This window comes from Dendrobates tinctorius, unplaced genomic scaffold, assembly GCF_039654945.1.
Source record: "Dendrobates tinctorius isolate UK_male_01 unplaced genomic scaffold, ASM3965494v1 ptg000177l, whole genome shotgun sequence".
Taxonomy (NCBI): domain Eukaryota; kingdom Metazoa; phylum Chordata; class Amphibia; order Anura; family Dendrobatidae; genus Dendrobates; species Dendrobates tinctorius.
Window position 1 is genome coordinate 2272435 of NW_027361844.1, and position 15255 is coordinate 2287689.

At 43.6% G+C, this 15255-nt stretch overlaps 1 protein-coding gene across 8 annotated transcripts in view; it reads left to right on the forward strand.

The window, feature by feature from the left end:
* Positions 1-15255, forward strand: part of LOC141054222 (aldehyde oxidase 1-like) — a 409838-nt gene that overhangs the window by 100899 nt on the left and 293684 nt on the right. For 7 of the 8 annotated variants that reach the window (XM_073551460.1, XM_073551462.1, XM_073551454.1 and 4 more), the window contains one exon: positions 11673-11781. The exons of the other annotated variant lie outside the window; for it this stretch is intronic. In XM_073551460.1, the coding sequence (XP_073407561.1) occupies positions 11673-11781 (109 nt within the window). The remainder of the gene's footprint in view (positions 1-11672; positions 11782-15255) is intronic. 8 annotated transcript variants of the gene reach the window in all.

The following is a 15255-nucleotide window of genomic DNA, read 5'->3' on the forward strand; positions in this document are numbered from 1 at the left end:
GTAAGGTCCAATAAAACTAGGCTTAAACTTAGGAGAAGCCACCTTCATAGCAATATTTTTTGATGATAACCACACCATATCACCAATCTTAAACTGGGGACCAATGGTCCTACGTTGATTGGAAAACCGCTGGGCCTTTTCCTGGGAGAGAGATAACTTATCCACCACTTGGTCCCAGATCTGGTGCATTCTCTCCACTACAGTGTCAACACCTGGGAAGGCAGAAGGCTCCACCTGCCCTGAAGAAAATCGAGGATGAAATCCAAAGTTACAAAAAAAAGGTGACATCAAAGTGGCAGAACTAGCTCTATTATTTAAAGCAAATTCGGCCAAGGGCAAAAATGAAACCCAATCATCCTGATCAGCGGAAATAAAACATCTCAAATACGACTCCAAGGTCTGGTTTGTTCTCTCTGTCTGCCCATTGGTCTGAGGGTGAAAAGCAGAGGAGAAGGACAACTGAATTCCCAGCTTGGAACAGAAAGTCCTCCAAAATCTAGACACAAACTGAACTCCTCTGTCAGATACAATGTTCTCAGGAATCCCGTGCAAGCGAACCACCTGTTGCAAAAACAGGGGCACCAACTCAGAGGAAGACGGCAACTTAGGGAGTGGTACAAGATGAACCATCTTAGAGAACCTATCACAAATCACCCAAATAACAGTCATTCTTTGAGAGACCGGCATATCAGAGATGAAATCCATTGAAATATGGGTCCATGGACTCCTGGGGACCGGCAACGGCATCAACAACCCACTAGAGCGAGAACAAGATTTAGACGGGGCGCAAGTCCCACAGGACTGCACAAAATTCCTGACATCATGAGACAAGGTGGGCCACCAAAAAGAGCGACTCACCAGATCTCTAGTACCAAAAATACCTGAATGACCAGCCAATGCAGAGCAATGAACTTCAGACATCACTCTCTTCTTCCACTGGTCAGGAACATACAACTTTCCACTGGGACAACGCTCAGGTTTGTCCTCCTGGAACTCTTGCAGAGCAAGTCTCAGATCGGGCGAGATGGCAGAAAGAACTACCCCTTCGCCTAAGATGGTAGCAGGCTTGGTCACCACAGGAGAATCAGCAAAGAAGCTCCTAGAGAGGGCGTCTGCCTTGACATTCTTAGTTCCAGGAAGAAAGGAGACCACAGAATCAAAACGTGTAAAAAACAAGGCCCACCTAGCCTGTCTAGGGTTCAAGCGTATAGCCGACTCTAGGTAAATCAAATTCTTGTGGTCAGTGAGGACCACAACTTGATGTTTAGCTCCCACCAACCAATGTCTCCACTCCTCAAATGCCCATTTCATGGCCAACAGTTCCCGATTCCCCACATCATAGTTACGTTCAGATGGAGAGAACTTTCGGGAAAAGAAAGCACAGGGATTCATTTTAGATGTTACAGGATCCTTTTGGGACAAAACAGCTCCTGCACCAATCTCAGAAGCATCCACCTCTACCTGGAACGGGAGTGAGACATCAGGTTGCCGCAAAACCGGGGCGGAGGTAAATCTTCGCTTCAGCTCCTGAAAGGAAGCAACAGCCTCCAGAGACCAATTCAACACATCAGCACCCTTCTTAGTCAGATCAGTCAATGGCTTGGCAATACTAGAAAATTTTGCTATAAATTTCCGATAAAAAATTAGCAAAACCCAAAAACTTCTGGAGGGCCTTCAAAGAAGTGGGCTGAACCCAATCATAAATGGCCTGTACCTTGGCCGGGTCCATTTCAATAGTTGACGGAGCCAAAATAAATCCCAAAAATGAAATCCTCTGTACTCCAAAAAGGCATTTCGATCCTTTGACATACAGGGAATTCTCCCTCAAGATCCGGAACACAGTCCGAATATGTTCCACATGAGAATCCCAATCCTTGGAGAAGATCAAAATATCATCCAGATAGATAATCAAAAATTTATCGACAAAGTCTCGGATAATATCGTTCATGAAGCACTGGAAGACAGAAGGGGCATTAGTGAGCCCAAAAGGCATCACCAGGTACTCAAAATGTCCCTCCGGAGTATTAAACGCCGTCTTCCATTCATCCCCATGCTTAATGCGGAAAAGATTATACGCCCCCCTGAGGTCAAGCTTGGTAAACCAGCAAGCACCTCTAACTCTAGAGAATAGATCCGAAATCAGGGGTAACGGATACTGATATTTAGTAGTAATTTTGTTGAGGGCACGATAATCAATACAAGGCCTTAAAGAACCATCCTTTTTGGCCACAAAAAAAACCCGGCACCTAAGGGTGAAGAGGATGGTCTAATATGACCCTTCTCCAACGCCTCCTTAATATAGGATCGCATAGCCTCGTGCTTGGGTACAGATAAATTGAAGAGCCGACCCTTGGGAAATTTACACCCCAGGCTCAGTTCAATTGCACAGTCATAACTCCTATGAGGAGGCAAAGATGCAGACTCATTCTCACTAAATACATCATAAAAGTCCGCCAAATAGTCAGGAACATCATGCGACTGAGGAGAGGTGGAGAAAACCGGAGCCTCACTAAAGGCGCACCAACAACCCCAACTCACCACAGACACAGATTTCCAATCCAAAACTGGATTATGAATTTGCAACCAGGGAAACCCCAGAACAACGGCATCATGCAGACCATGCAACACCAAAAATCTGCAATTTTCTTGATGGTCTGGGGCGACCCGCATGACCACCTGGGTCCAAAACTGAGGTTTATTTTTCGCCAAAGGAGTAGCATCAATCCCCCTCAAAGGGATAGGCGTCTGCAGAGGTGTCATCGGAAATCCACAACGTTTAGCAAAATCCAAGTCCATTAGGTTTAGCGCTGCTCCCGAATCCACAAAAGCCTTGGCGGAAAATGTGGACAGGGAGCAGATCAGAGTAATTGCCAGAAGAAACTTAGGTTGAACACCACCAACAGAAAATGTGTGTGCAAAGCGTTTCTCTCGTTTAGGACAAACAGAAATAATATGCGAGGCATCTCCACAGAAAAAACACAGCTTATTACGCCTTCTGAACTCCTGACGTTGCGCCCTAGACAAAACTCTATCACATTGCATAGGTTCAGACGTCTGTTCAACCGGTGGCAACACCTCTCGTGCAATCCTGCGTTCACGTAAACGCCGATCAACCTGAATGGCTAATGACATAGAATCGTCCAGACCAGAGGGAACAGGAAATCCCACCATAGTATCTTTTACGGCTTCTGACAAACCCTTCCGAAAGAGAGCAGCCAAGGCATTATCATTCCAGGTAGTAAGGACCGCCCACTTTCGGAACTTTTGACAGTACAACTCTGCAGAATCTCGACCCTGGTTCAATGCCAACAGGGTCTTTTCAGCCTGATCAATAGCATTAGGTTCGTCATTCAACAACCCCAAGGCTTGAAAGAATGCGTTCACATTAGTCAGAATAGGATCATCTGGTTTCAAAGAAAACGCCCAATCCTGGGGATCGCCACGCAGCAAAGAGATGACAATTTTAACCTGCTGCGCGGAGCTCCCTGACGAGTTAGGCTTCAAGGCAAAAAATAATTTACAATTACTTTTGAAACTCAAAAATTTAGATCGATCCCCAAAAAATACATCAGGTGTAGGGATCTTTGGTTCAACAGCATGCGAATGAGCAAGGTAGGCGGAAATTCCCCGCACTTCCGCCGCGAGCTGCTCCACACGATCAGACAATTGCTTTACCTCCATTGAGAGAAAAAAAATTCCCCCTACGGCCTCAGAGATATAGAGGTAAGAATATACACACTTTTTTTTTTTTTTAAACACAATTCTTTCCTGCTATTGAGTACCCTAGGATATGCGGTATGGAGGGTGATTCTGTTATGAATGAGTCACCGTAAGAGGCAAAAACAGAAATGCTAGCTAAGTCCAGAAAACCAGAGAAGTTGGCAGCTATCGGATTGCAGACCCCTGAACCTATCAACACAACTAGCAGTAGCCGTGTGGGGTTCCTACGATGCCCTAGACCCCTTGATCACAGCCGGAGGACTATATAGCCTAAAGACAGAAAGGGAAATCTAAACTGCCCCAGAGCAGACCCCAAAGCAAAAGGCAGCCCCCAACATATAATGACGGTGAAGCAAAAGAAAGAACACTTACACAGACAGAAAGATAGACTGAGCAAAGACGGGGCCCAAGCTAACTAGATAGGAAAGGACAGGAAGGCTGCTGTCTGCAATCCGTGAAAAACCCTATGAAAATAAGAGCCAACAGACTGACAGTGAAAAAGGCCCTGAAGACGCTAGGCTTCAAAAAGACTATGTCAGTACTCAGGAATATTCTGAAGACAGAGCAACCGGCAAAAGGAGATTCAGCTCACCCCAGCAGGGAATGGCAGAATCCAGAAAAGCAAGGCAAACAAAACACAAATGCTAAAAGGCAAAGCAGAAAACTTAGCTTTAGAGGAGCAGGAATCAGACTGGTATCCTAGAAGTCCACAGAGAAATCACCCGCAGGGCAGAAGGGCATCGGCAGCCTTATATCCAGTCAGTGACTCCACTCAGCCAATCATCATCATTAGGCTCAGGTGCCTGATAATCAGGCTCATTACCTTCCTTTACCAGAATAGGGAGTTCACCAGACCTCAGTGACGAAGGGGAAAATGAACTCACAACAATGCACCCTATGTTTAACATGGGGGCACATGGTCTAGCGTTTGCACGCGTTTGGATGCGCTTTCGTGCACATGCGCTTTTTGTAGTGTGCGCCTAGGCGCGCTGGACGCAACCTGTTGAATTTTTGGTTCATCCAACCTGTGTCAAAAAACGCATGCGCATGGAATGCGCATGGAATGCGCACGGAATGCACCAAAATAACACATTACAGTCTATGGGAACGAAGGCGTGTGCATGGACATGGGCTCGCCTGCGTTTAAAATCGCATGCATTTTAAGAGTTAACATGGCTAGAAACGCATGCGCCTTAAAAAGCAAACGTATACAAAACGCATGATGCATTTTTTGCACGCGTTTCTATTGCGCACGAAGTGCAGTGCTAAAAAGCGCTAATGTGAAAGTAGCCTTAGACTTTCTTTTCCAGTCAGTCAAGTTCAATTCAGTAGTCAAGTCCGGTGTCACAAAATCGATAGTAGGCAAATCCAGCATTTTATCCACAAAATCTTCTTCAGACACAGCAACTACTTGCGCTTTCTACAGGCACCTTCCAGGGGCACAGCAGTCGCACACATCTTCATCATCATTTCTTTCTGAAGGTTCGCCGCACTGTGAGGTAGTCGCATCCTGACGACTATGCCAAATGTAAGGGGAGCCCAGGACTGTAGTCGTGACCAGAGACACAGAAGCATCTGTGTCCCAACCTTCCCTCACAGAAATCTGCATTCCTCTTCTTAGCCTACCTGCATCTCCAGGTTCAGGTCCCCCTGGACACTTCCCAGGCGGCAATAATCCCTCTTCCAGGTGACCCCCAGCAATAGAGACACAGTCCAGGGTAGCTTGAACATACTCTTTACTGAACACTTCACATGTTACATCCACAGTTGGCACATCATGGAATTCATTTGTCTCCTCAAGTTTCCCTGTCTTGCTGTTGTTTCTGTTCAGTACAAGCCCAGACCGTCTTAGACTGCTCCCCAGCTTCTTCCTGGCCTAATCTCGCCATGATGACAATTCCTTCTGCCTGTTTCACCCCAGAAATCATCAGTCACCTAGTTTGGTTGTGTTTGGTAAAGCATCCGGCCCATCTGTACCGATCCCGGCAAAGCTCCAACTTCCTTCAACTCCTCACTCCAGCCGACTCCTGCCCTGAAGGCGTCCATCCGGGTTGTGAGCTGCCACATCTTTCCTCTCTTGTACTGGCCCACCACTATGATGTCCAGTGGCCGTGGATAACATGGGCTGCAGCTTTTAATGTTGCGTGGCTGCCAAGCCGTCCAGGGCCTATAGCCCATGTGGACACTTCAGGCACCCTTGCCCCATCTCACTATACTTCCGCAAGACTTGCATCTTACCACCCGGCAGCCCCTCCTACACTTAACCCTCTACACACTAACCATAATCTATTCTTACTGCACACACTAGTATTCCCCCATCTAGTGACCCACAAATAAATTACACTTACCCTTATCCAAAAGAACTATAATACTAAGGCACCCTCCTCTAATGTCCCAAAAGGATGCACTTTACAATCCCTGAACTGTACATGAGCCATAATAAACATTATTACATTATATGCAGTAAAGAACATGACAACACATTATTATCTTACATTAACGCAACAAAACACAATACACATAATCCTACAGAGAATGGTAACACATGTATGTATGTGGCAGTACCATAAATGTGAGCGGTAATGCATATTGTTATGTAGCAGTACCACAAATATTAGCATAGACATTACTCACATTAGCACATGTAAACATCAACTCACTAAGAACAATTAACCCCTTAACGACCGCCAATACACCTTTTAACGGCGGTAGTTAAGGGTACTTAAACCACAGCGTCGTTAATTAACAGCGCTGTGGAACAAGAAAATAGCGCCCCCCCAACATCGGATTTTCTCCAGGATCTCGACTGCCGGGGGTAGCCGAGACCCCAGAGAACATGATTCGGGTCGGTTTTTACCGACCCAGCTTTTGCAATCGCCATTATTAACCCTATAACGGCAATTGCAAAAAAAGCCACGGTTTTGCATTTAATTTCTCTCTCCTCTGATGTGATCGCATATCAAAGGAGAGAGAAATAGGGTCCCCGATCCCCCCCGGTGGTCCTCGTGGTCCTCGGGCCCTCCTGCCTCCTCCGGTGGGTGCCGGCATGTTGGTCCCGGAAGAAAATGGCGAGCGCATGCGCAGTGCGCCCGCCGAATCTGCCTGCTGGCAGATTCCATTCATTAATTTTGACAACTGTGATAAACTCTATCACAGTGATCAAAATAAAAAAATAGTAAAAAAAAACAAACCTGTTTATCACCCCCTTAGTTAGGCAAATATAATGAAATACAGAAAATATATTTATTTTCAATTTTCCATTAGGGTTAGGGTTAGAATTAGGGTTAGTGTTAGAATTAGGGTTAGAATTAGGGTTAGGGTTGGAATTACGGTTAGGGTTAGAATTAGGGTTAGGATTAGGGTTAGGATTAGCATTAGGGTTGGGATTAGGATTAGGGTGGGGATTAAGGTTAGGGGTGTGTTGGGGTTAGGGCTGGAGCAAGAATTGAGGTTTTTCCACTATTTACCAACTTTGGGGGTCTAATTTCTCCTGTTACCCTTGGGAAAATAAAAAAATTGAGGGCTAAAAAATCACTTTTGTGGAATTTTTTATTATTATTTTCATGGCTCTTCGTTATAAACATCTGTGAAGCACTTGGGGGTTCAAAGTGCTCACCACACATCTAGATAAGCTCTTTGGGGGGGTCTAGTTTCCAAAATGGGGTCACTTGTGGGGGGTTTTCATTAATTAGGCACATCAGGGGCTCTGAAAATGCAACACGATGCCCGCAGAACATTCCATCAAAGTCTGCATTCCAAAATAGCATTCCTTCCCTTCCGAGCTCTCCCATGTGCCCAAACAGTAGTTGCCGCCACATATGGGGTATCAGCGTACTCTGGACAAATTGCAGAACAACTTTTGTGGTCCAATTTCTCCTGTTACCATTGGGAAAATAAAAAATAGCGGGCTAAAAAGTAATTTTTGAGGAAGAAATTATTTTTTATTTTTACGGCTCTGCGTTATACACTTCTGTGAAGCACTTGGGGGTTCAAAGTGCTCACCACACATCTAGGTAAGCTACTTGGGGGTCTAGTTTCCAAAATGGAATCACTTGTGGGTTTTTTCACTGCTTAGGCAATTCAGTGGCTCTCCAAATGCGACATGGCATCCAATCTCAATTCCAGCCAATTCTGCATTGAAAAAGTCAAACGGTGCTCCTTCCCTTCTGAGCTCTGCCGTGTGCCCAAACAGTGGTTTACCCTCACACATGGTGTATGGGTGTACTCATCACAAATTGCACAACAATTATGGGGGTCTAATTTCTCCTGTTACCCTTGTAAAAATAAAAATTTAGGGCAAAAAGATCATTTTTGTGAAAAAAAATGATTTTTTATTTTCACAACTCTATTTTATAAACTTCTGTGAAGCACTTGGAGGTTCAAAGTGCTCACCACACATCTAGATAAGTTCCTTAAGGGGTCTCGCATCCAAAATGGGGTCAATTGTTGGGGGTTTCCACTGTTTAGGCACATCAGGGGCTCTCCAAACTCAACATGGCGTCCAATCTCAATTCCAGCCAATTCTGCGTTGAAAAAGTCAAACGGCGCTCCTTCCCTTGCGAGCTCTGCCGTGCGCCCAAAAAGTGGTTTACCCCCACATATGGGGTATCGGTGTATTCAGGAGAAATTGCACAACAAATTTTGTGGTCCATTTTCTCTTTTAACACTTGTGAAAATGAGAAAAAAATGGTTCTGAAGTAAATTTTTTGCAAAAAAAAGTTAAATGTTAATTTTTTCTTTCCACATTGCTTCAGCTCCTGTGAAGCATGTAAAGGGTTAATAAACTTCTTGAATGTGGTTTTAAGCACCTGGAGGGGTCTAGATTATAGAATGGTGTCACTTTTGGGTATTTTCTGTCATGTACACCCCTCAAAATCACTTTAAATATGACGTGGTCCCTAAAAAAAATGGTTTTGTAAATTTTGATGTAAAAATGAGAAATCGCGGGTCAAACTTAACCCTTATAACTTCCTAACAAAAAAAATTTTGTTTCCAAAATTGTGCTGATGTAAAGTAGACATGTGGGAAATGTTATTTATTAAGAAATTTGTGTGACATATCTCTCTGATTTGAGGGCATAAAAATTTAAAGTTTTAAAATTGCAAAATTTTCAAAATTTTTGCGATATTTCTGTTTTTTTTCATAACTAAACACAAGTCATATAGAAGAAATTTTACCACTAATATGAAGTAAAATATGTCACGAAAAAACATTCTCAGAATCAGCGATATCCGTTATAGCGTTCCAGAGTTATAACCTCATAACGTGACAGTGGTTAGAATTGTAAAAATTGGCCTGGTCAATAAGCTGCAAAATGGCTCTGTCACTAAGGGGTTATAGGAAGGGGAGCAAGGCGGTAATTCTATCTCACCCCCTTACATAAGTATAATAATGTTTATTATTAATTGTCTGCTTTTTTTTTTACAGCTCCCCCCCGCCCCATCCCATATCTGTAAAGTCCGAGTGTGGGCTTCGGGCGCAAGTTTGCATCATCTCCGGCCCCAAACTCGAACTTTACAAAAAAACTTGGGCGAACCCGCCGATCTTGAACATCGGGGGTTTGCCCATCACTAGTGACTGCTACTAGTCCTTCAGAGATGAAAGCAGCACACCATAGAGACTTCAAAATAGAGTGGTTTATTAGCCCATCAGGCTATGTGCCCATACAATAAACACCAAAGAAACAAAAGAGTAATTAATAATTACAGTGGATCAAGCAAAAAGAAAATGCCTAATAAAACAATAACCTCAAATGCACTATCAAGCCTCCTGATGAAGTAGCAAAAGAAACATGCATTGGGGCGATGTAGAGCACTTTGACTGAGGTAATATACTTTTTCATTAAATGTTTGGTCTTTGCTATGCAATTCAGGCATGCCTTAGTATACCATGTACAGTTGTAGGTCAATTTAATGCCCCTCTTTTCTATTATTTGCATCTATTTTTGCCTCATGCATGGCCATTATCCATACTGAATAAGTCAGTGTATGTAAATTAGGCTTGATAATGCATTTGCGGTTATTGTTTTATTAGGCATTTTCTTTTTGTTTGATCCACTGTAATTATTAATTCCTAGTCTTTGTGTTCCACTTATTATGCTATGTATGCTCTGCACTATCATTGTTTTTAATGATTTTTCTTTCAATAAATTTGAATTTATTATGGAAATAAACTCTTTTGCTTCTTTGCTGTTTATAGTTAGTGTATGAGTTATTCCTTTTTGACATATATGGGCTTTTTGTGTAACTATGTGCCTATACAGCAACGTTTTGGTCCAGAAGGGGTGAGAACCTTTAGTGACTACTACTAGTTACTTCTCTCTACTGACTTGTCACTTCCAGAGCTTGGTAATACCTCTCAGTTCCCCCTCCCTAAACTGGGCAGGCAGGTTAACCCTCACACTGTCTCTATGCCTGCTGTGTTACAGGGCAAACTTCATACACTCACACTCTCACAAACACACTCTCACGCTCACACTCACATTCACACTCACATTCACACTCACTCACACACTCACACTCATACACTCACACTCATACACTCACAAACTCATAGACTCACAGCCTCACACTTCTCACACTCACACTCTGACACTCACACACTCACATTCACACTCACATTCACACTCACACTTACACAATTACACTCACACAATCACACTCAGTCACACACACTCATTCACTCACACTCACATACTCATCCAACCTCTTGCGCGGTACCACCAGAGGAACACCATCGCACTGCGCCTGCGCAAATTACACGTAGGCATAGTGAATCATTTGGCTGATCCCAGCGCCAGATGAGCAATGTGTCTACAGGCAGAGGAAACCAGTCACATTAAGGCTGTGTGCCCATGATGCGATTTTTAAGCGTTTTTGCCGCGATTTTCTGCGCGAAAACGTTTAAAAATCGTGTACAGAACGCACCCCATGCATTCCTATGGCATTCCGCACATGCTGTGCTAATGCTGCGCTTTTTTCCGCGGTGGAATCGCAACATGGTCATTCTTTTGTGCGGAATCGCAAAGAATTGCCGCGATTCCGCACCCATAGGAATGCATGAGAATCGCTTACTTCCCGCATGTGGCTATGTTTGACGAGTGTGACCAACCTGTCAATCACTTTCCAAACGATGCTTCAAATTGCTTGGAAAGTGCTTGAGAAAATCACGAACAGAATCGCTGTAAAATCGCAGTGAAATCACGCGGAAAAAAACGCACGATTTCTGGAAAGGAGTCCGGTTTTTAGTGTGCATTTTAACACGCAACGTGGGCACATAGCCTAAAGGGGTTTTCCCACAAATGAAAGTTCATTTTAAAAATTGTCTGTGTCTGACCGTGTACGGAGCATACCATGTCTCCTGGGCAGGGGAGGAAGCTAAAGACAATACTGACATTACAGCAGGGGATCACAGAGGATTCATTTTGTGAGGTAAAATATTTCACTGACTATTTTTAAACAATATTTTACCTCACAAAATGTATCCTCTGCGATCTCCTGCTGTAATGTCGGTATTGTCTTTTGCTTCCTCCCCTGCACAGGAGCTGTGGTATGTTCTGTACACAGTCAGACACAGGGGTGAGAGAGAGAGAACAGGGGGGAGACAGCTCAAACGGGACAGCACATGAGGGGATAACACAGCACAGGAATGAGAGAGACAGCAGACAAGGGGGATAGCACATGGGGTAGACAGGTCAAAGAAGAGAGCACAGACGGGAGAAGTCAGCACATGGGGAAAGAGAGAGTGGATAGGTGGGTGAGCACATGGGGGGAGAGATTCTCAACGCTGCAAAGCCTGCCCCCATCGTGACATTACCGCCATCCCAATGCGATAGCATCGGGCCTCCATCTAGTTCATTATAATTTGATATATAGCTATCTTTTCTTTCCTTTTATTTATTTACTTATTTAGGGTAAATGTTTTTTATTTCATAATCCTTTACCAACCTATAGACATTACCCAGCTACAGCATGCCTGCTTCCGCTTTGCTCCCTGCATGGAATGACAATCACCACAACAGAAGGAATAGGAAATTCATCCACCAGGCTGCACCCAGTCCAGGTAAATGTGATAACTGTTGGAATAATATTATTGTTGGGTTCACCTTGTGAGATGTATCCTTGAATCCTCAGGTTCAGGTAGGAGTAAGGTTGGACTAGGTGTCTTAATCTTAAAACATAGGTCTTAGTCTAAGTAGGCATTGGGAGGTCAACAAGCCACTATGGGCAACCTGCAAAGCCCAGCATGAAGGACATCAGAAGGCTGCAGACCTAGGAGATACTTGGGACAGGTGCATAACAGTTGTGATAACAGAGGGACACTGATTTTCATATAGTCAAGGATGAAACCTGTTGTCATGTATCTAAATAGATATGTGCATCAGAGTTGAAGAAATTTATTTCAAATTTGTTACAAATTAAGCAAAAATTGTGATTCATGAAAATCCAAAAAATGTGATTCACTTAACTTGATTCTGTTAAAATGGTGGCTGGCCTACATTTTACTAGTTTAGTTTTAGAGCTACAATGGAGTTAAGAAATAAAAAATAAATCAATAAATCTTACATCCACTTCACACCTCACCTGTCCATGCACCACACCTCCCCGCCCAACCCTTTGCACTATCCTCTCTCCCTGTCCAGCCTTCTCTCATTCTCTGGTGCATCTAATGCTGATAAGGCCTCACACAGCTTCATGATATCATGCACATGTCATGATGTTGCTTAAGGTCTAGTCAGTGACTAGACCTCATGCAACATCATGTGGTGGAAAATGGAGGGTCTGGGAGGAGCTACAGTGTAGGACAGGTCAAGGGTAGTAGTGAGAATAACATCTTTTTCAGTTTTTAAATTTCTTTTTCCAGCAATTGAAGCACAAACAATTCACATTGAAGAAATTATTTACATCTGTCCCAAGTGCAGCTCACAATCTAATTTCCGACATTAACAATAAGGCCAATAAACCTACCAGTATGTTTTTAGTATGCAGAACAAATAGGAAAATAGGGAAAAAAAACTATAAACTCTACATAGATGACGTTTTAAGTCATATGTTGATTCCTGGATCCAAATGCTGAAAATTAACAGAATAAACCGTTGAGTCCCGGAGCCGTCCACTCAATCTATGTATTGCTTTGTAACTGATGTTCACATCACAATTTGGAACTAAGTTTGGTGTGTGTTCCTGGAAAGCTAATTGCTCAAATTCTGTGCTAATGTTAACTGTAGGACTGAAATCACCCACCGTGTGCTAAACAAGTGTTCTTTTGGCATATTCCAGACCACTATGCATCACTATTAGATATATACGATCCATGAAATACACAGTTCTAAACAAAAAAGGAGCCATTCAGCAAAAAGATTAAGTGCTTGCATGGCCCAAAGCAACTCCAACAAATGTAACAATGAAAGGAGAACATATGGCATTAATGCTCACATTGAATTTTACTATATGCTATAAAGTGCTAAGTGATATATATATTCTGTTGTATGGCAACAGAAAGGAGGGTGGTCGAGGCTTGATAAGCATCCAAGCCACCATCATGGATGAAACAAGGAGTGTCCAGGAATACATCAGAAGAATGGCGCCAGAAGATGAGATGCTGAGAGAAAGCCTAAGACAGCAACAGCAACAGATCTGAAAGGAAGAACAGGAACATGAAGCACCATGGCAAGACAAGCCACTGCATGGGATGTACCATCGACAGATAATGGAAGTGGCTGACATGGAGAAATCCTACCAATGGCTGGAGAAAGCTGGACTCTGAGACAACACAGAGGCACTAATCATAGCAGCACAAGAGCAAGCACTAAGTACAAGATCCATAGAAGCAGGAATATACCACACAAGACAAGACCCAAGATGCAGACTATGCAAAGAAACCTCAGAAACCGTCCAACATATAGTGGCAAGGAGGAAAAATGCAAGCAGGAACAGTGTATACTGAATGCCACAACCAAGTAGCGGGACTTGTATACAGGAACATCTGTGCAGCATATGGGCTAAGCCCCCATAAGTCCAGGTGGGAGACCTCAGAAAAAGTGGTGGAAAATGAAAGGGCTAAAATCCTGTGGGACTTCAAGATCCAGACAGATAAGCAGGTGTTGGCTAGCCAACCAGACAATGTCATAGTAGACAAGGATCAGAAGACAGAAATGATAATAGATGTGGCAGTGCCAAGTGACTGCAACATCAGAAAGAAGGAATATGAGAAACTGGAGAATTACCAGTGACTCAAAGGAGAACTGGAGAAGATCTGGAAGGTGAAGGCAACAGTGATTCCAGTGGTGATAGGAGCACTTGGAGTAGTGACCCCTAAGTTGGAAGAATGGCAACAACAGATCCCAGGAGCAACATCTGAGCTCTCTGTCCAGAAAAGCGCAATAATGGGAACAACCAAGATTCTGCGCAGAACCCTAAAACTCCCAGGCCTCTGGTAAAGGACCCGAGAATGAGAAAGGACAACAAAGACCACCCCCAATGAGGGGTGAGAAGGAAGTTTGTTCTTTTTACAGGGTAGGCCATTTATATGGATACACCTGCGTGGGCCATTCATAAAGTTGGATCCAAAATGGCCAACTTCAAAATGGCCACCATGGTCACCACCCATATTGAAAAGTTTTCCCCCTCCCGTATACTAGTGTGTCACAAACAGGAAGTTGATATCACCAACCATTCCCATTTTATTTAGGTGTAATCACATACATGGCCCACCCAGGTGTATCCATATAAATGGCCCACCCTATAAATATATAGTTATAAGTTTTTAAGCTGCAAAGAGGAGTTGTTTAACAACATGCATTCCATTAATGATGTGTCGTGCAGGCTGTGGACCATTTGCGGTGCTGGCTTAGATTTATAGATGATCTTATTTATTGGCAGGGAAGCTTGAGCTTTTATGGACCTACTTACACTACCGTTCAAAAGTTTGAGAAATCGACGCCTCACAAGTCCTCAACTGGCAGCTTCATTAAATAGTACACGCAAATTGCCAGTGTCAATGTCTACAGTGAAGAGGCGACTCCGGGATGCTGGCCTTCAGGGCAGAGTGGCAAAGTAAAAGCCATATCTGAGACTGGCTAATAAAAGGAAAAAATTATTATGGGCAAAAGAACACAGACATTGGACAGAGGAAGATTGGAAAAAAGTGTTATGGACAGACGAATCCAAGTTTGAGGTGTTTGGACCACACAAAAGAGCATTTGTGAGATGCAGAACAACTGAAAAGATGCTGGAAGAGTGCCTGACGCCATCTGTCAAGCATGGTGGAGGTAATGTAATGGTCTGGGGTGGCTTTGGTGTTGGTAAAGTGCGAGATTTGTACAAGGTAAAAGGGATTTTGAATAAGGAAGGATATCACTCCATTTTGCAACGCCATGCCATACCCTGTGGATGGCACTTGATTAGCTCCAATTTCATCCTACAACAGGACAATGACCCATAGCACACCTCCAAATTATGCAAGAACTATTTAGGGAAGAAGCAGGCAGCTAGTATTCTATCTGTAATGGAGTGGCCAGCGCAGTCACCAGATCTC